This window comes from Pterocles gutturalis, unplaced genomic scaffold (genome assembly GCF_000699245.1).
Source record: "Pterocles gutturalis isolate BGI_N339 unplaced genomic scaffold, ASM69924v1 scaffold13870, whole genome shotgun sequence".
Classification (NCBI taxonomy): Eukaryota; Metazoa; Chordata; class Aves; order Pterocliformes; family Pteroclidae; genus Pterocles; species Pterocles gutturalis.
The window spans coordinates 48,641-68,521 of NW_010146103.1; the positions used below are offsets into that span (position 1 = coordinate 48,641).

The following is a 19,881-nucleotide window of genomic DNA, read 5'->3' on the forward strand; positions in this document are numbered from 1 at the left end:
CTTGAGGAAAGCTAAAATCTCTGACAGGTAGTTATGGATGGCTCTTGTGGAGGTAGCCACAATGCCCAGCTGCAGCTCCATACGGCCCATGGACTGCGACATGAGGCCCATGGACTGTGCATGCTCCCTCTTGATATTTTCCAGCAGCTGCACAATCCTACTGTTGGTTTCCATCAACAGCTTCTCTCCCTCTGTTAGCTGGGGCTGCCCTCTCCAACCCCGATCCCTAGGGACAGGCTCAACACCGCGTTGCTCTTCATTCATTTCATCATTTCCCTCCTCCTCAGGAGAGTCACTTTCAAACTGAGGAGTCCTACTGAGTGACTGATCCCCGGGAGACTGTATGTCCATGGTACACTCCGGAGTCCGCGCTGGCGTTTGAAATCCCTCAAAATCCTCCCCAACGTTGCTGTGCGTTTCAGACGAGGACAACGGCCACTGCCAGCTCTCTGTGGTCCTGGCCGGTGAGTCTTCGTCAGAGGCAGGCACCGAAGATTCCTGTTCTTCGGCCGGCGTGGATGGCGAGCTCCCTCGGTGACGGCCGGCTTGCCCCGAGGATCCAGGAACCTCCCCATCTTGTTCCCCAGTGACATCTGGCAATCAAATAGAGGAGCAACAACCACTGTATCTGAGGCCAGGCAGATGGAGGTATCTACATGCATTGGACAACACATAGAAAGAAGCCAGTTGGGAAGCCAGAGTGTATGTGTTTGGGCAAACGGAAGGGCGGACTAAAGTTTAGTGACTGCTTTGGGCACGTGGCAGTTGACGTTATTAACGGATTTGGTTTAAATGCACACTATCCTGTACCCATAACACACACAGCCGTGCTGCATCCCAAGGCAGGAACTACCCATTCACCTCATCGTGACTGTGACAGGAAATGTCAGTGAACCTATCGAAAAGCTCACCTATGCACTGCAGTGGTGTCAGCCAGAAATCCCTGGGACGAGCTCAGGGCCAAGTGTCCAATTGAGCTTCCTGGGGTGCAGGATGTGCTCCACCACTGGCTGAGGGCAGCCCTTTGTTGTTCTGAAGCACTGCTGGCTATCTTCGCTTTTGTCCGACGTCTCACGTCACCCCCACCCCCAGTGCGCTCTCTCCCAAATCACTGCTGCAGCACCAGGGGGGCCGTCCACAGCATTTATCCCGCGAGCAATGCCCTCCCCAACGTTTGCCGGATTTTCTTGGTCTTTTCGCCAAACAGTAGGTAACACTGTCTGAGGGCATTGCTCGCCAGGATCTCATCGGCTTCTGAAAATAAACTTAGTTTTCATAGAATCATAGAATCACAGGATGGTTTGGGTTGGAAAGGACCTTAAAGATCATCGAGTTCCAACCCCTTACCATGGGCAGGGACACCTCCCACTAGCCCAGGTTGCTCAAAGCCTCATCCAGCCTGGCGTTTTGCCCTCCCCTGGCTACCTCTTCCCTTCCTGAGGGCACACAGTGGAAATCTGGGTGCAAGTGGTTCCCTGCAGCAGCTTAGTGTGCAAAGAGGCATTGCTACAGATGGTAACCAGGAGGATATTACGTATGTGCTTACTCTAAATCCTCCCCTACATAAAATGCACTCCCAAAGGCATGGCTAAGCTTTGCACCTGCAGCGACCACTGGCTCACGGTAGAGTGCCATCTGCCCAGCACCATGCTTGATTCCATGAGTCAGTGGCCGTAACTCTCACTCTTTACATGTTTTCAGAAAAAAAAAAAAAAAAAAAATGAGTCCACGTTGGCTTTTTGAGGGGGACAATTTGGTCATCAGAAATTAATCTGGGGTGGTCTGGCTAAAATCTTGCAGTAGGGTAGCCCAAAGAGCCGGCGTTCCTCACGCTCAGGCAAGGGGAACGTGGGAGAAGTGCTGCTGTCGGTGCGACCGGGACCTGGGAGCAGGGGCTGGCTGTTGCTAGCTGGCTGGCTGTGCTGCTCAGTGCTCTGAACGCCAGATCAGTAGCATGCCTACCCTCTGGCATCCCAGCCTTTAAAAATGTTATTCCTTAAGGATTAATTTCTGCTCTTTGAAATAATTTATACGCTGCTCTTCAGACCTCAATTTGATGCTGTAAGCTTGCATCTGGAAGGTGTTGCTGAGGACATGTTAAATGATACTTCTGGTTCTGTTTAGGAATCAGGGGCGGGAGTGTTTTATTTTTTATTGTTTATTCTTTTATTTTATATGGTTTTAAATGAAAGCTCCTTCTTACAGACCCAAGGATCCCTCCTATATATATCAGCCCCTGTCTAGCCTAATGTGGCACTCTTTATTTCTACACCCAAGTGCCTCCACTATGATGCTGCTCTAAAAAAGGAATTCTGTGTGGCTTAATATAATTATGATTTTTTAAAAATACTAAAATAATGGATATTATGTGCATTTAGCATTCAAAGTATTCACATTCAAAGTATTCACATTCTCTCTGTGTCTGGCTGGACTGTCCAGTTGCATGTTTTATGGAAAGTGAGGATGAGATTGTATTTGTAAAAAGGCATGAGTTCCTTATGAAAATGGATTTTAGGGACAAACTGTCATGCAATCATTGGCTCTTCCACTCCATGGAGATTTGAAAGGGATTGTAAATCAACATAACTGCAATAACTGCTTCTTCCTTTCCAATTCTTCTTCCCCTTTGCCTAATACAGCCGTAGCTGCAATCCTGCATTAACAAATCTCTCTTAACAACTACAGTGTAGGACCATGAAATTATTTCTCAGCATTATCCTATTTGAATACACATTAAAAAAAAAAGAACAAAAAACCAGGGGACCTATTTTTATCACACATAGCAAACACACAATTCAGTTAAATTCTATGGAATCGGAAAAAGACAAGGGATCATATATATTCATTCTGGCAGAGCCACTGGTCATATGAAATGTCTTTGTATTTCCTTTGACATGTCATCAGAAATTTCCCTGTATTTGTAAACTCCATTTTCCTGACAAGTGTTCTAAACAGAGCCCACCTAGCAATTGGTAAGTAGTGGAACCAAACTAAATTTAAAGTCAAAAACTGAAGCAACACAAAATAAAAAACCTCCAAACCCCACATAAACTTACGAATATTTCTGTAAATAGTATCACTGAGTATAGTTTGTTCAAATTCAGGGGCATCATAACACTTTTGTTATTTGTGCATGTTTCCACATTTGCCAGAGGCTCGTGAAGAACAGTTTCTCTGAAAAAACATATTTTTTTGCAAAGTTACTAATTCTCTATGAAAATTTACCACTTGCTATCCTCCTGATCAGTATTTTCAGCCTTTCAGGGTTGAAAGAACAGCATCTGGCATAAGTGCTGCCCAATAACACAAATGACAAAGAGGACAAGCAAGCAGTCTGTGAAAACCCACGGGCAGAACGTTAATTGTGGAAACTGTTGGCGAATACTTATGAATAATGAATACATTCACAGGTTTTAGGGTAGGTTTGTTTACTTGACTAGCAATGAAAAGGAGGAATATTCATAACTGTTATCATTCTTAACAAAGTGTTCAACAACTCTAGTAACTCCAGTTCCTGGATGATTTTTGAAGTATTGACATGGGGCATGGGGAAACCGAGGCTGTGTCACTGGCATGGCCTTACAGAACCAGCCATGGGAATACTGCCTGAAGGTCAACAGCTTGATGAATGGGTCAGTCTGCGCCCTATCAATCCATTCCTTGATGACCAAAGGTCGCCCTAAATTCAGACTGGATCTTGGTAAGATGATTGCACCAGTGGCTAGGTTGGTGCTGTGGAAAAGGTGTGCCAGTTACAGGAGGGGCACTGGAAAACCTGGCTTGGCCAGGAACTGTCCTTATCGGCCAGGGAAGAGGCTGACTGCTGTGGACAGCTCCCGACAGCAGGATTAAAGCTGGCTTTGAAAAAAAAAAAAAAGAGAAAGAGGGCACTAAGACTGTCAAGTCAGAATTGGCTATGGACCAAACTACATATCAACATGGTTGGTCTTGGTCGTTAACTGGCTTTAAAAAAATCTCTCTCCTTTAAAACCAAGCTTTAAATGCAGTGGGTACAAAGAAGCACAGCTGGCTTCCTTAGGTGGGAAGCAAAGGGAAGAGGGCAGATTCTCCGACCTTTCTAGTTGTTTCCACCTTACACACCATTGCTACATGCAGCGTTTTGCTCACAGTGATATATACAACTTACAGGCGAAATAGGTCACTTATGTCTTTTACAGATATTTCTATATTTACACCTAGTGACACAAGCCAAGAAACCGGCAGGCTCCAAAGCTGTGGCTTGCTTCATGTTCCTAACCTCATGTCCCTTGCTCTGATGGGGCATGACTCCCATTTTGATCCCTAAATGACCAAGTAAGGGAATCGGAAAGGAGCATGCATATGGGCTAAAGGACATGGAAACATCTGGAAGTCAGTGACCCCTTGCACTTTGACTTCAGTGTTTCCTCGCTGTGAGTCCTATGCAGCTATTTCCAAAAGCCACAATGGGACTCACAGGTTTCCAAAGACTGTTTTTTGTTTTACCTCACTGATTCTGTTATGTTTAAAGAAAAAAATAAGATCTGTTATGAAAGTGATCATGTAACAGTAGCTAGTGAATCTCCACCAAAGTCCTGGCTATCTTTCTTTCCTGTTAGGCAGGTGCTCTGTTTCTGCAGCAAAGCTTGCAGCCAGCTGCCTGTACGGGTGTTGCACTGGGCTGGTACTGAGCTTGGTCTGATGGGGTAGAGCAGCAGTTGCTCCTGGCGGCCACAGGAGAACTGCTGCATCTCTTGTGCCTGCAAAGAGCAAAGAGCAGGGGTGCTCTGTGGTGTGCCCCATCCTGGTCTGACCATGGTGATTAGCAGCCAGGTTGATTCCAGCCTTTAGGTTCCCATACTGTATCTTTGCACCACAACATTCATTACCAGTGAGAGTTAAGTTTGTTATTAGACACATTTAGGATTGTAGCAATTATTGGGTTGAGATACACAAATAAATGAACGGTTGATTCAGCTGTAGGGATAGAGGACTGAGACAGAGGCCAAGAACAGAGCAGGGCTTTGGATACAGACAAACTTTAGAGACATCAGAGGTATTTCTTTAACTTTTGCTCACTGAAGAACATTTGAGATTTATGCCTGTGTTGTGCCTTACCTGCCACTTGGACTGGCAGTTGATCCCTCCCCTGAGATGTGCTGCTCTTTAAGAATCCCTCCTTTTGCAATCCCACCATTTCTGTTTCACCTCTGCTACCGGATCGTTGCCTTTTCCATTATCTTTCCTTTTCAGACTCCCCACCAGTGGAGCTGGACGTGGGGTACCGTCTTCCAGGTACCGTCTTCCGGCTGACAGGTAGGTGGAGATGTTCCTTGGCCACAACAAATGGGCCAGGAGCTCAACAACAGCAGTAACAGAGTTGGGGAGCTTCCTGGGACCTGCCTCTGCTGCTCTGGACCTGGGCCTCTGCCTGTATCTGCATCATGCCTCCTGGGTGGGTGCATTTTTCAAACTGCTTAGGTACCAAGGTGAGAGATGCCTTGTAAATACCTAAGATAGATACAGACAAAAACTGTACCAGGCACAATCAGTTACGCAAAACTTCATACAATGCCAACGGCACCTATATGCTGTAGGATCACCCACCTTTTCTAGCATCTGCAGTCAAGCACAGTCAAATATTTGGCACATGTGTTTTTCCTTTGGAAAAAGTGATGGGAACACAGGACATTCATTCTTCCTTGGTGGCACATAGCCCTTAATATCAGGTACTGCACATGCACAGAGTTTGTTCCATCGCCTTCCCTAAATACGAGTTTGCAAGTTTAGTTTAATTTTTCTCATTAGCTGACAAAACCCGTTTCTTTGTAAAAAATCTGCAAAAATCAATTTCGTAAGCAGTACTAAAACTAAAGGGGTAGTCTTTATGTGTGCTTGTTCAAAATGCATAGAGACACTTAAACTACATAAAAATATGGCTGTGGTGTTGCTTTTATCTTATGGATTAATTTTTAAAATTTCTTTTATTTTTAACTATAAGTAGCTTGGTTTTAGCATAAAGACCAGGAGTTATTATGTGTATAATTTTTAATGTCTGGAAAAAAAACCCAAACGTCTAAACCAAGCAGGTGTACTTATTTACATAGAACCCTTCTAGATTTTTGCCACTTCCCATATTTATGCAAAAGACCTTGTCCTGCTTAGTTTGTAAAAGAATATCTGGGAAGTAACTTGATAAATATTTCCGGGTGAATATCTACGAGTGAGGGGAACTATGGAAATGACAATTTGGGCAAACAGTATGTATGGGAATCTAGACAACGCTTTCAAAGAAGCAGATGAACAAAATTCTAGACCAGTTTCCCAGTACTGATGGGGTGGTAGCAGAAAGATGAGAACCTACTGATTTCAAAAGAAAGCTTGATCATACTATAGAAGTTCATATGACAATGTTGCTTGTCACAGAAGCCATTGTACTTGATGAATAAATCTCTAGTGCCTCTGGGGAAAAACAGGTGATTCCTTTTTGCAGATGGTTAAAAATGGATCTCCGTTACATTACCTATGCCCACTGAAAACTAGTGTCTTGTTGGCTATTCACATAGGAATAGATGTGCAAAAATTCATCAAAAACCAAAAGTAGGTAAAGCATAATTAGGCCTTCAACATATTGCTAAGAATTTAAAGACTAGCTAAAGCCTTGTTTCAGAGTAAGAATATTACTGGTTAAGATTTAAATTTAAATTTGTTGTTTATGACCATATTTAGGGGAAAGAAACAACTTCAGCCTACAGTTATGTCATGTAAATGTATGGTTAAAAAAATAGAGAAATGGAATTATTTGAGTTTTTCGTTTAGACAATTAGGCTAATCCTCATAAATCTGCCACCACGAGCACATTTTAACCTGGAATTAACTTCTTCCAGCCCCACCCCAAATGAACAATTTTCAGGATTGTGCTTAAATCACAATGCCAAAATCACATATTTACCATACTGCAAACAATAGGCAGAGAACATTACTTCAGCAGTTAGCATAATGAGGAAATAACAGAAGTGCTTTGCAATACAGTCAAAAACATAAGCCATTTGAAACACTTTCCTTCTATGAAAACTGAGTAAAAATACTTGTATGTTCTCTGGGATAGTGTAAACTCTACAAAGTACACTAAAATCCAAAAAAGGGAAAATTAGGTAAAATAAATCAGTAAAACATAAAAGCTGCTTAGTGACTAAAATTAATCATTTAACATTGAGTATCTATAAATACCATTACATGATTTATGAAAATGATTTGTATGTATTCACAATAAAAAACTATCAAAACTTTCTTGAAAGAAAGTCGTCTGTGTGTTTCTAGGGCTGAACATATCTTCACATTAGTACATATAAGTCACATTTACATATTATCATCACACCATCAAAAATAATTTTAAGGAAGGCAGAAAACTATGTTCAAATTTTTTCTGTAGATACAATTTTCAAGTACCAGCTCTTTAACAGTATGTTCAATTAATGAAATAATTATACAGGCATTCCAAATGCACCTGCAATGCTGAAGCCTTACAATTCAGCCTACCTTGAAAGAGGAATGGTCATTGTCTAACAGTGGTTTCTGTTCAAGAACAAAAACAAAGCAGAGAATATAGTCAATACCCACTCCTACCCTGCAAGCCAGGTGGAATTTAAGCGGCAATTTGATGTTCTGTTTAAGAGACAGCATTTGAAAATTTGGCCTAGCCACAAAAGAAAGACAATCAACTGAAAGAAACCAAAAAAAGAAAGGTGGAGGACCTAGGACACTTGCAGCCTTCTCTGTTCTTGCACTTACTCTCACGCTTCCACACCGAGGGGAAAAACCAAACAAACTATGATGGATGATCTAAAACCATTTATTTTTAATTAGAACTTAATTAACATGGGTATTGAACATTTGAAGAAAAAAAAAAGAAATAGCAGCAAAGGGAGTTTTGAGATGAGGGAGATAAGTCCTTCATCTCCCTGGCTCCTGAAAAAGAGAGAGAACACATTACAAATGTTGAAAAAATTTCCCACTGCCCTAACTGTACCATGTGGGGAAACACATGCAATTTTTACTGTTCCTCAGGCACTCATGATTTGGAACATTTGGTTAGATATTCAATTAATGATGTCTGAGTATAGCAAGTGACACTCACATATGCCAATGTATTTAATTCGCCTGTTTCCAAACACTACAAAACCCATATTTTCTTTAACACTTACAATTCCTTTTCCAACTTCTTTTATACCATTGTCTTGTTTGGCTGATGCAGAAAGGTTTTGAAAACCTTTTTGTTTACTGTCCTAGAGTAAAGAAAAACAAGTGTCACCAAAGGCTGCTATGTACTCCAGAATAAGCTGATAAATTCAAAATAACAGTAGCATAAATGAAGAGAACACCCACATAGAGACTCAACTAACCTCTGCTCAGGATTCCCAGCCTTTTCAAAATGTTAGTTAAAGCTGCCCACCTTGAGCAACATAAACCCTGGTTTGAAGAAGTGCTCAGTAGTAGAGAGTTACCTGGTGTTTTAATATTCTGTGCCAAAAATTGTTAATCACCACATTGCCAGACAGGTGTCAATTTTTTTTTTCAATGGAAAACATAGGGTTAACATTGTTCTCCTTGAAACACGCCGATTTTCAACACTTTTCTCTTACAAAGTGTTTTAGAAGCATATATGTCATAGGCATGGTCCTAATCCTAAAACAACTTCTACTGCTGTGGACTCCCCACAAGCTAGGCTGCAAGTCACAGAGCCTGTAACCTTGCTACACCAACAAAAAGACAGGGCCAGTATTTTTTCACGCGTATACTTCACAAATTCCACGCAGAGTCACTGCTTTATGCTCATAAAAAATGACAACCTGATGACACCCTTTATCTTATTCCTATATTGCTATCTCATTCGAGTTACAAATATGTAATGCAAATCAGTTACTTACGAGGATACCCTTCAAGAATTCTTCATTAAGCCTGATGCCTTTCGCTCTCATCTTCTCACACACAGTGTCTGGTGAAGATCAGAAAACCTTCTTCCTACATAGAAGCACTGCAGATGCTGGAAACTATCAAAGGAGTTGCTGCTGTGAGTGCTGTAAAAGTCGCTTTGACGGTATTTCCATTGTTTCCTGCAGACAAATCTCCATCATCAACTCCACCACAGTGAAATAAAAAAATGATTTTTTGGAACCCAGACGTCTTTGTGAGTGGTTTCTTCAAACATAACATAACACTGGGAGCTAATCCGCTGCTTGGCATTCAGTTATATATATTTGCTCTGCAATTTCATTGTTTCAGATGCCATTAGAATGTGCCACCTTTGAAACAATGGACAACAGGAATGGGATGAAGTGTGAATGCTTATTGCAGACAGAGCTAATAATATTTCTTTTGAATGCCATCAACTGATATTTTTTCTGTGCAAAGGTTGCTATAGCCATAGTCTGTGTGGATGATATCACAGTGATTCTGTATCTGAGAGGTGGTACTAGCATTCTAACTCTTCAGAGGAGGAAAAATCTTACATTTGTAGCTTGTACTGTAGCCCACATGAAAACCCAAAGATCAGTGTCAACACACAGAGACGGATTATTTTATATTGATTACCATATCCAATCGAAGGAAAAACAAACCAGCCCCCTAGCTCACAACTGCCACTCGTGTGACACTCTCAAAGTAATATTTATTAATGCAGAACAATTATTCACCTTGCCATTCCCATTTCACTAGGAAAATTTAGTCTGCTCTATTCTTAATTTTGTACTTTCTCTTAGAGCGTTTTTATGTTAGGTTTTAAAAAGTGAACACTGTCCACTTTGCTTTCACTGAAAAGCCCAAATTACTAAATCAAACCCATTTCCTGGCAGTAAGAAAAGCTTAGGAAGATGAAACTTCTCAATCATGTATCTAGACATTTACAGATCCTAGTTTGTGGATGTGTTCCTTAACTATCATGTAATTTTAAAATTCTCCATCCACAAGAAGTTAACAATAAATAAAACTGAAGGAAAAATCCTTTAAAAACAAGCTTTTCATAAGCCACATAAACTTTTTTATGAATAGAGATAAATTTATTATTTTAAAATATTAATTTTGAAACTCTTATGATACCTATTTTTTGTGGTGATGATGAAAATATGACCAAGAAAAATGCATTGGGAGTTTCATAAATTTTCTTTTCATGTTTTCCCTTTAGAGTATTTTCAAATCTTCATTTTAATTTACCGCATGAATACTTTGGTTATTCTTCAGTATTAATGGGCTAACTACACTTAACCTAGAATTATATTTTAAGTACTGCCTCAAAAAAATTGCTGCTACAACTATTAGTTTACATGTTGCCATAACTTACTCATTCTACAACTCTTGAAAACCTACAAGGCACAAAAGAAAAAAACCCCACCTTTTCCACCTCCCCGCTATCCCGTAAAATCCAGCAAGTGGTTTCACTATTGAAGACACGTCCCCTCCAAACACACAATTTGAAGTTGGATGCTGTCTTTCTGATTCAGGCAGCTACTGTCAGCAGAAAGTCAGTGGCACGGATGAGGTATGGTTTATACTTTAGTAATTCGTGCTATGTAACTGCAGTGAAATGATAATACTGCGCATGCTGTACTGCTGTGAACCTCAAGATTTTACTGCCTCTCTCTCTTTCACCTCCCGATGAACCAGGAGCCCTCTCAACAGACAACCAACAAAGCCAAACAGACCCACACAAGCCATCATTTCCATCTTAATGCCTCCCTCATCTACGACCCAGAAAACTGAATTTTTGGTTGACGGAAGATTCTACAAGAACAAGGTGAAGATTATTTTTATATGCTGCCAAAACTTATTTTTTCAGAAAAAATACCAGTAGCAATGGGGTTTATTCTGTCATATTCTCTGAATGGAGAATAGAAAACATTACTAGCTGGAACCTCTGTTAGTGACCTGAAAGGCGGTCAGGAAAGAGCAGAAAAATAAAGAGTCAAAAATAGCCTGATTTTATCCTGTTTAACGTTAAAAAGAAAAAGCTCCCCTGTTGAGAGAAGATGCTGCCTACAGGCTAGCTTTCCTGTCTGTGACACTGAACTTTGTCAGAGAGGACATAGACTGTTCTACCAGCTATCACCTGGGGGCTCAGGGGGGGTTCGAGACTCTTCCTTGGGCTAGATGCTATGAAAACGTGCAAATGACACAGTCCCTGCTCAGGAGAGCTTACAATCTAAGAAAGCAAAATGACGTACAGGAGTATGGAAAAATACAGCTGAACAGGAACATACTTTGTATACATAGAGATACAGTTACATTTATAAAAACTATTAAAATAGCACCACTATTTCTACCTACCCCTCTGCCTAGCCAGCATTACTGAGATGATTGCTAAATAGGGATCGTAGGGGAAGTGGGTCTTTAGGAGAGATTTCAAGGAGAAGGTGGTGGCCTCATGAATCAGCTCAGGGAGGGCACTCCATGCATACGGGACAGCGTGGAAGATGTTCTATTGAAAACTTAATTGTGCAGAGCAGCATTTCTCCAGGACAAAAGTTCAAGTGTTGTGTGCAAGATCCCTATTTCCTGAGACAGAGACAGTGTGGTCATGGGACTAACGTCTGGCCATTAAAAAGACAAGTGAAAGCACTAACGTAGGACTACACTGAGGATATGTCACCGGCCACGTATTCTCGGTGGCTGCCAGTTAGCACAGTAACTGTGAGGAGATGGTATGGAAAGGTTTGGAAAAGAGTCGGATACAAAGAAGGAAAAAAAAAAAAAGGCAAGATGAAGGAAAGGAGACAAAAGGAAGAAATGGGGGGAATATTTTCAAATGTAGTCTTCTGTTTGAGTTCTTAGTGTGTTTGCAATTTATTAACTAAGTAACTAAAAAACATATACAATAATTAATGTACATTTGACACCATAAAATAAACTGGACCATATGCCAACATTTACATTATGTTAATATCCTTCACTATGGAAAGGTGAGAAACAGGTTAAACAAGAGACAAAATGCTTCCCCTTACCCTTCTTCTTCCGTACTGAAGCTTGGAAATAGAAAGGGAATGAACTGTGAATCAATTCTGTAGGTAATTTTTATATGCTAAATCCTTGTCTGTTATTTTGAGCATAAACATTTTTTTTCCATCTAAGACGTTAGTGTCTCCTCGCTAGCCTCTGCTATGCATGAATCTATCAAACCACAGGAGATAAACAGCTCGCAAAAGCACAGCTTATCAGGGTTTAGACCTTAACTATAAGAAGATGTTCCCCTGTAGATATTAGAGATACATGTCCAATTTTTTTTTTCTAAATTATTTTCTAAAAACAGTAGTTGGGGCAACTTACTGATACCAGGGCTTTCAAACTACAATAACAGGGCATTTTGAGATCTTTACAGATTGAAGTGGAAAGGAATCATTAACACACGTTATCTGCCGTATTTTGGATTAACTCATTTGAAAGTGAACAACTGAGATGGTCTGCTCAGTATCATGGGGAACAGAGTAGCTAAAAACATGCCAATAAAACCATAAGTATTGTTCAGAGCCAGGCAACAGAAGTGACTGTCAAGACTGCAAGATGTACAATATTTTTTTTAAAATTATGTTGTTTAGTTTAGCTAGGAGAAATTACAAAAACATACACTCTAAGTGAAAACGAAGGGGGAATGTCTACGTATCTTTTTTTCTTCTATTACATAACAAGGGACATTCAATAAAATTAAAGGCATCACATTTAAAGCCAATAAAAAGGAAATACATTTGTACACAGCACAGAATTAGCCTGTGGAATTCTTTGCCACGAGACATTATTAAGACCACGAGCTTCTTCAGTTCAGAAAAAAAGATTACACATATAGATTGATGAGAACATCCACAGCGTTCATCGAGGCATACTTCCTGTTTAGTTTGCACATATATGTTATGAAACAAGTTCTTATTCATTAGGTAGTTTAATGGGTATAAAAATGTGGGTGTTCTCATAGTTTGTACAGATGTCCACTATGTACACATATACATATAGAGATATATAAATTATATATAAATACACACAGACAATCTGTGGTTTATGTCAGAAGACAACTTTTAACTGATGATAGTGAGAACATTTTCTCTTTGGAAGCTTGTTCCGTTGTTGTGCAATTTAAAAATTCTTGCTCCTTCTGATAATAGCCCTTTTACAGGGCAAATACGAAAACAGGTAGACCACAGACGTTATTGATAACAGCAGTTATATTGGTTGCTAGGGTGGCAAATGTTCAGAGTATCTGGGAACTGGTATTTACAGTCTTGTTTGGGAAGAAGACAAATTTCTGCCATGCTCTAGCAGGGGACATACACTTCAGGAACATGCTTTAGGACTATTCTTTAGAATATAGTAGTGTCTTGCCACTGTAATATTTGCCACATCTGGATAAAGATACGGATGGCAAATGTGCTTAAAGATTCAAATATGTCCCGTGGCTGCTAGTCAAGAGTTGCAGTGGCTTCTGCCAGCTGACGAGAAAAAATAACAGATCAAGTACTATAACCTGAAGAGGGGGGTGAGAGAGCTCAAATCTGATGGTCTTCATTGCAGAGGGGACTTTACTATTAGTAAGCTATTTTCCCCTAGAATAGAGTGCTGCTTCTTTCTGCTTTAAGAACAGTATCTACTGTGTGATATTGAAAAGTAAGAGAAATAGAATACCCTCGGTTTGAAAGTGATTTGCAGAAGGGGATAATGAAGGGGGAAAAATGGTGCCTAGGTATTTCTGTCCCCTTTGGAAGTTTGTTGATAAGCCAGTAAAGTCTTACAACCTCTCGGCACTCCATGAAAGGAACACAAGTCAAAACACCCAAACCCCCAGAGTGGCTCCAGAAACACTATTTTACATTTTAATCCTGGAAGAAAAATTACGGAGCATTCACAAACTGCTGAAACCTTTAGTCAGGCTCCTAAACTTCCCGGCACAGAAATATCATTTTTTCAGACATCTGTCAGAGCTAAATAGTCAAGACTGTTTCATTTTGGTCTTCATTTGGTCGTTACACCATAGAGAAGACAGTAACCACCTCAGCACCCTTTGTCAGGTCAGAACTCCCACTGAAGCTGTGTCACTTGACTCACTAAAGGATGGATGGGGTCCATCTGCCCCAGGAAACACTGACTTCCTGGGAAAAATAAAGTGGCCACAAGGCTTTGATTCGTTCCAGTTGGCTTTCATATGAGTCCATGCCAGAAATAAAAATGATCACAAAATGTAAGTATTTAAATCAATGTAGGGTTACACGGAAAAATGGGTTTATTGTACGATAGACTCTTACTCTGCAGTGAGGGACATGGTTTGTTTTTATACCCAATTATCACTTGCTAAACACACTGTTCCAGTGTAACAGCCATATATGAATAGGCACTGGACTTTTCTCTTTGAATGTATGGTTCATTCATAACATATTTATTAGTCTAGCAGCAGAAATTCTATTTTTAAATGACCTAACACATTAAAGCCGAGAAGAAAAGAACTATTACCTTCCTCACTTCTATAAAATAAATCAAAATTCCCAAAGAATTATGCATATCTATAATGTGGATGATCAAGCAAAGGAATCTACAATCACAGTTCTTAAAATTAGCAAATAAAAGACTGAATGCTCAATATTTTTTTTATTACCAATAATGAGAAGAATTAAGTTTATATCATGCACAGTGGTCAAAGTGCACATATGTGCTTTCTCAGATCAGGGTCTAACGAAAACAAGTTGAAGTTGAAGCTGCTTTAACACTGTCAGCTTTTTAACAACAGCTTCTGGCAGCTTACCTTTATCCACTAATGAGAGGCCACAGAAATTTAAAATAAAACAATATTAGATGAAGTGAAAATTTAGAAAGCAAAGCTAACAAAATATAATACAGCATTACTTTTGAGTAGATGTGCCAAACTTTGATGATGCATAAAATGTATCAACATTCTCTTGCGTAGCAGTAAAGGCACAAGTTTAAACAAAAATTATTCATGCGAGTCATGCAGATTTGAACTCTCCAAAGATGCAGCATTCTTAAAACCTTTTCTGTTCTATGTACTGTACACAGTGCAGTTCCTTTTAGCCTACTTAACACATATATACATATTTTTTTTTACATTTCTATTATGCCAGCATGCTTGTCAAAAAACACTTTCTTACCAAGCTCTTCAAGCTCTGAGGTCATTGACTTAGACCGCAAGGTCAGTGCAGTGGTTGGAGCTCGCTTAGGAGGTGGTGGGGCTTTGCATTAAACAGAAGGATACACAGTGTAAGCAAATACATACCTCTCAAACACTATATTCACATACACATTTATTTAAAAGAATATGCTACATTAAATAAGGTAATATTAAATACCTACATGCGGAGGAAAAAACCCTGAGATGCTTTTCATGTACTGAATTTCTATACCGTTTCTACTTTTAGCGTAGGTGGTTTGACACATCAGCAAGCTTTTATGTAACAGGATACATAGAGACATTTAAAGCTAAATAACTGTGCACTTCTATTTTTCAGTAGGAGAAAAGACTTTCTAGAGAAAGTGCCTCACAGCAGTTATGCCCCTCCTTCTAAGAAATACACAGAGCTAAAAATCTCCTGGGGACCAGCCAATCTCTGCCAGATTAATTTCAGCTTTGAAAAAACTGCTAAATCTGAGAAATACAAGAAAGAAGATTCAAATTTCTCTCAGTAGTTATGGTGAGACATGGGAAAACAGATGATCCTCAAAATAAATAATATCTTAAAACATCAAGGCAATCATCTAGCACAGAAACGCCTCATGATAAATATTTCTGGCGGTCAGAAAGGGGCGTAACATCAGAAAAGATTTTGTCAATGTTGATAGGAAAGTTGGAGACTTCCAGTAAACAGGAATGGCTCTGGGATACCAGGAAAAAATAAGGTTTTTTAAGTGTTTTGGTCAATACTATACATCAGGCTACACCATTTTGACAAAAGGTGGCAAAGCAGTTTGCGGGCGAGAGTGATGGAGGAAAGAAGACAGTGTTCATCCTGTATCGTCTATATCCACTATGTCAGCGTCATCCTTTCCCTGTTAAGCTCCATCATCTTCTCAGAAAGGCTTGAACGCCAGTGTGGCACAAGAAAGCAAAGATATAGCTCAGGTCTGCCCTTGCCCAACAAGAAAAGCAACAACAAATCTGAGGGAAACTGCCCAAGATACTGGATTGTTTGATGAGGTTGGTGTCTGATACTGATGGCGAGAAAATCCTTCCACACAATTCCCAGGGTACGATGGCAATTGCCAGGTGACATGAAAGGCTACCAACTTGCGTCAAAAAGGGACAAGATTCAAAAGTGAATGAAAATGACACAGTATCAATAGAAGGCTCTGGAAAGATGAGAAAGAGCTGGGTTTGTTTTTACAGAAGCAGGTTCCCTTTGGGTTGTATACAACAGCACTTCCACCGAAGGCCAGTATGACACATCCCGAAAGGCAGAGGTGAAAGGTTTGTTCACAAAGTGTGAACAGTCATTCTATCGAGCTGAAAATAATAATGCAGGACCATGTTTGGACATTATTTACTTTAATATAGCTTTTTTTTCCCCCTGAGGTACTTTTTTTTTTAAGAAAAAAAAAAAAGCAATAGATGTCAAGAGCACTTAGAGCACAGACAGTCAGTTTTACTCATGGACACAGAGGGGGCCCTCGGGTGCCAGCTTCGAGCCCGCTCTTGTGTGAAGAGCCAGGCAGCTGTGAGTGACAATCCAGAAACCAGTGGGAGGAACAGGAATTTTCAAAAATGTGATGCTGCTGTATTGAAGACTAGTTAGCAGCAGCAATCTTTTCTGCTTAATGGTAATTATGAGAGCTCAATGACTTCCCAGAGTTGCTTTTACCTGAGCAAACTCAGGGGTATCTAAGGTGAAGGAAATAGTGCAGAATGCACTTTTTTTTTTTTTGGTCTTTTTGGGTTTTTTTGTGATGTTTTGGTGGTATTTTGTGTGGTTGGGTGAGTGGGTGGGAAACACAATGAACTTCTCAAGGGAGTAGCCCAGACTTATTATATAGGTTAACCCATAACATCTATTAAAATTAATATATTAAAAAAAACCTAGGCTGGAAAAAAACCTTGTCCTCTTCGCATGCAGACAATTCTTTCCCAAAGTGTTTGCGGCACATGATGCTTTACCAACCTCTCCTGACGTAACTGCTTTCTTGCCTGCAGCCAAGTGGCAGAAAAAGAAGCTGTGCATGTTTTCTACTTATGGCAGGAGGAGGGATTTTCCCTGGCTGGAACAACCTCTCTAGTTTGAATTAATCTAAGTAATTTTCCCATTACAATGCACTTTTCTACCAGAAATTCAATCTAAACATATTGCTTACTTTTCTTATTCTTACAGAGGTCCTTTCTACAACATATTTCGCAAAATTGTTAAGTTCTCAATGGTTTCAAGAAGACTTGAAATAACCTCATTTCAAATACGTTTGGAATTAATCAAAAGATAATCTGTTCTCGGTGCTTCTTCTCTCTCACTGCTGCAAGAAACTTTACTACAAGATCTTCAATCACATAAATGTATAAAGATCCATAAAGATGAAATTTCACAGCAAGCATGACAAAATAATATTATCTTTTTTGTCACATATTAATGTCAACAAAATTAAATCACTCTAAATTGAATAACAGTATGTCAAATTTTAAAAGTGAAATCTATGAAACAGAATTTTTAAAACAGTAATTTCAGGTCCATATTCTGTCTTCTAGGGAGTGAGAGCAAACGGAATCCATTAGGAAAAGTGAAAAATGTACCTTTCTTTCTAGCTGTGTCATCTGGATCAAGATTCCTGGTTACTGTGACAACCTTAAGAACTAGGTGATTGCCCCCTTGCCGAATCATGTTCACCACCTGCCTGTGGCCAACTTTCACTACATTCTCGTTATTAACCTGCAAAGAAAGAAAACAGTCTTTTAGATCAAAATGCAGAAAAAACCTGTTCTTTCAGTTTTACAAACAGAAGAAGGAAAGAAAAGGAAAACACAGAATTTCGAATTACTGTCTTCTAATAAAAATACATATTTAAGAAAAAGTGTATCGATGACACTAACAGGAAAATGAAGCTAGCTTTTCATGAAATATACAACTCATTTCCTGATAATGACCAGTTTAAAAACCAAAAAAGTTAATGAGTTCAACCAAATTGTTTTTGCATATTTCCAGCAATTGGTGTGCTACATCTCTGCATTTCATACACTAAAAATATTTTCTTAAATGATAGTCCTTTTCATGAATGCATTGTCCACAAATGTTTATACGGATTTTATGCCCTCTAACGTAACCAATGAGATACTAAGAAGCTTTTCTTTTCAGATCATTCAGGAAGAGAGCTTTTCACTCCTGAAGCAAGTTCTCATGTTCAAGTGACGTTCTTTTACTTTATGCACTCTCCTCATTTCCCAGCATCTGATCTGACGTCCTGGACGCAAAGGCAACAGGGCCATAGCAGTCCAAAGGAGTCTTCATGGAAAAAGAGGAGTTAATGACATGAAGCCCTGACCAGCTATTACGGTCCTGCCAATTCCAGTTTGAACTGCACTGCAACGTGAAACTTTAACATGTATACTCTCTGGGTAATTCCTAGTGCTACGTCATCATTTTTGCTGTCTTTCCATACGTCTTTCCATAATGTTAATTAATAGATACAGAAGAAAGCATAGGCGTAAAAACTGCAAATAAGCATGGATAATAGTAATTTATTTATTAATTCAGTCTATAAGAAGTCACTGAAAGTTATGTGAAATTAGAATGGTAGCAGCATATCAGACTGAAGTGCTGCTTGTGCTATTTGAACATAAAAGATATTGAAGAACGGAATCAGTGAAGAAGAGATGCTGCCAGAATACATGCTGGGAATTTGATCTCTATCCAAAATTCAACTGACTCGGTTATATTTCATCGAGATCACTTGGTGCCTTCCAAAATGAACAGTCATTTTCAAAGTAAGTGTTTTTAGCCTCCTCTATTTATTCTGACAGGCTGGGCATCTCACACTCTAAAGAATTTACAGTTTAGAGCTCAACCTCTCATTAAATATTATTGCCATTTAGCAGAACAACAAGCACAAGCAGACCCATTCCAACTTGCAATCGTTTTTCCATCCACTGTATCAAAGGAAAATCTTGCCTTTTTTCAGGATTTAACTGAGACAAAATGCATTAAGATGAAGTAACATCTTGGTAAACCATATTTTTAATCCAACACTGCAGTCAGGAGTCTGGAAGTATGGTCTGTGTACTATGTCTATAAGCTTGAGGTGCTTTTTTGAGACCCTTGTTTAGTTTTGTATACAGGGTGTAACACATGCTGAACATCCAGACCTGTTGAGCAGGCAAATACAAAGTTCTCTCATTCTGTAGGTGGAGGATATAAAAGAATATCAATTTGAATAGCACTGTTGCTGTTTTGTTTTATTTTACACTTTCTTAGCATCTGGTATTTAATTCCAAGATAATTATTTAGCTGGACCAATAGCATCTAAATTTAATCTGTCTGAAACATTTTAGCAGAGTTATCCATTTACTTCTGAATTCCTTCCAGTATTAAAACCTCAAACAGGTAATTCTTTTCCATAGCGAAAAGGTTCATGCAATTAAGAACCACAGAATACATCTACTCTGTCTTCACTGGAATTAAATTTTAAGGTTGGAAGCCTGTAAAGATTAGAATATATCCCTTAATGCTCTCAAAAAAGAGAGACCTCCAAATAAATAAAATGTTAATATTAATCAAACACACGTACACTTTGCTAGTGTAAAGAGATAAATGTGTAAAATGACAAACAGCTTATGCAGCCATACCATCTGTTTGCATCGTTATGTGCAATGATATTTAACATTTAGAGCAAGAGCAAATATATACGACATGTTTTTTAAAGCTGTCTCAGAAACAGAACCTGTAAATG

The 19,881-nt window shown here is 39.4% G+C and overlaps 1 protein-coding gene across 1 annotated transcript in view; it reads right to left on the reverse strand.

Annotated features, from left to right (window-relative positions):
* Window positions 1–17,887, reverse strand: part of SHANK2 (SH3 and multiple ankyrin repeat domains 2) — a gene marked incomplete at its 5' end in the record, with an annotated part of 39,718 nt that extends 21,831 nt beyond the window's left edge. The window contains 4 exon segments of the mRNA XM_010085620.1: window positions 11,973–11,993; window positions 14,750–14,758; window positions 15,114–15,194; window positions 17,732–17,887. Coding sequence (XP_010083922.1) covers window positions 11,973–11,993; window positions 14,750–14,758; window positions 15,114–15,194; window positions 17,732–17,887 — 267 coding nt within the window.
* Window positions 17,888–19,881: the final 1,994 nt, after the last annotated feature.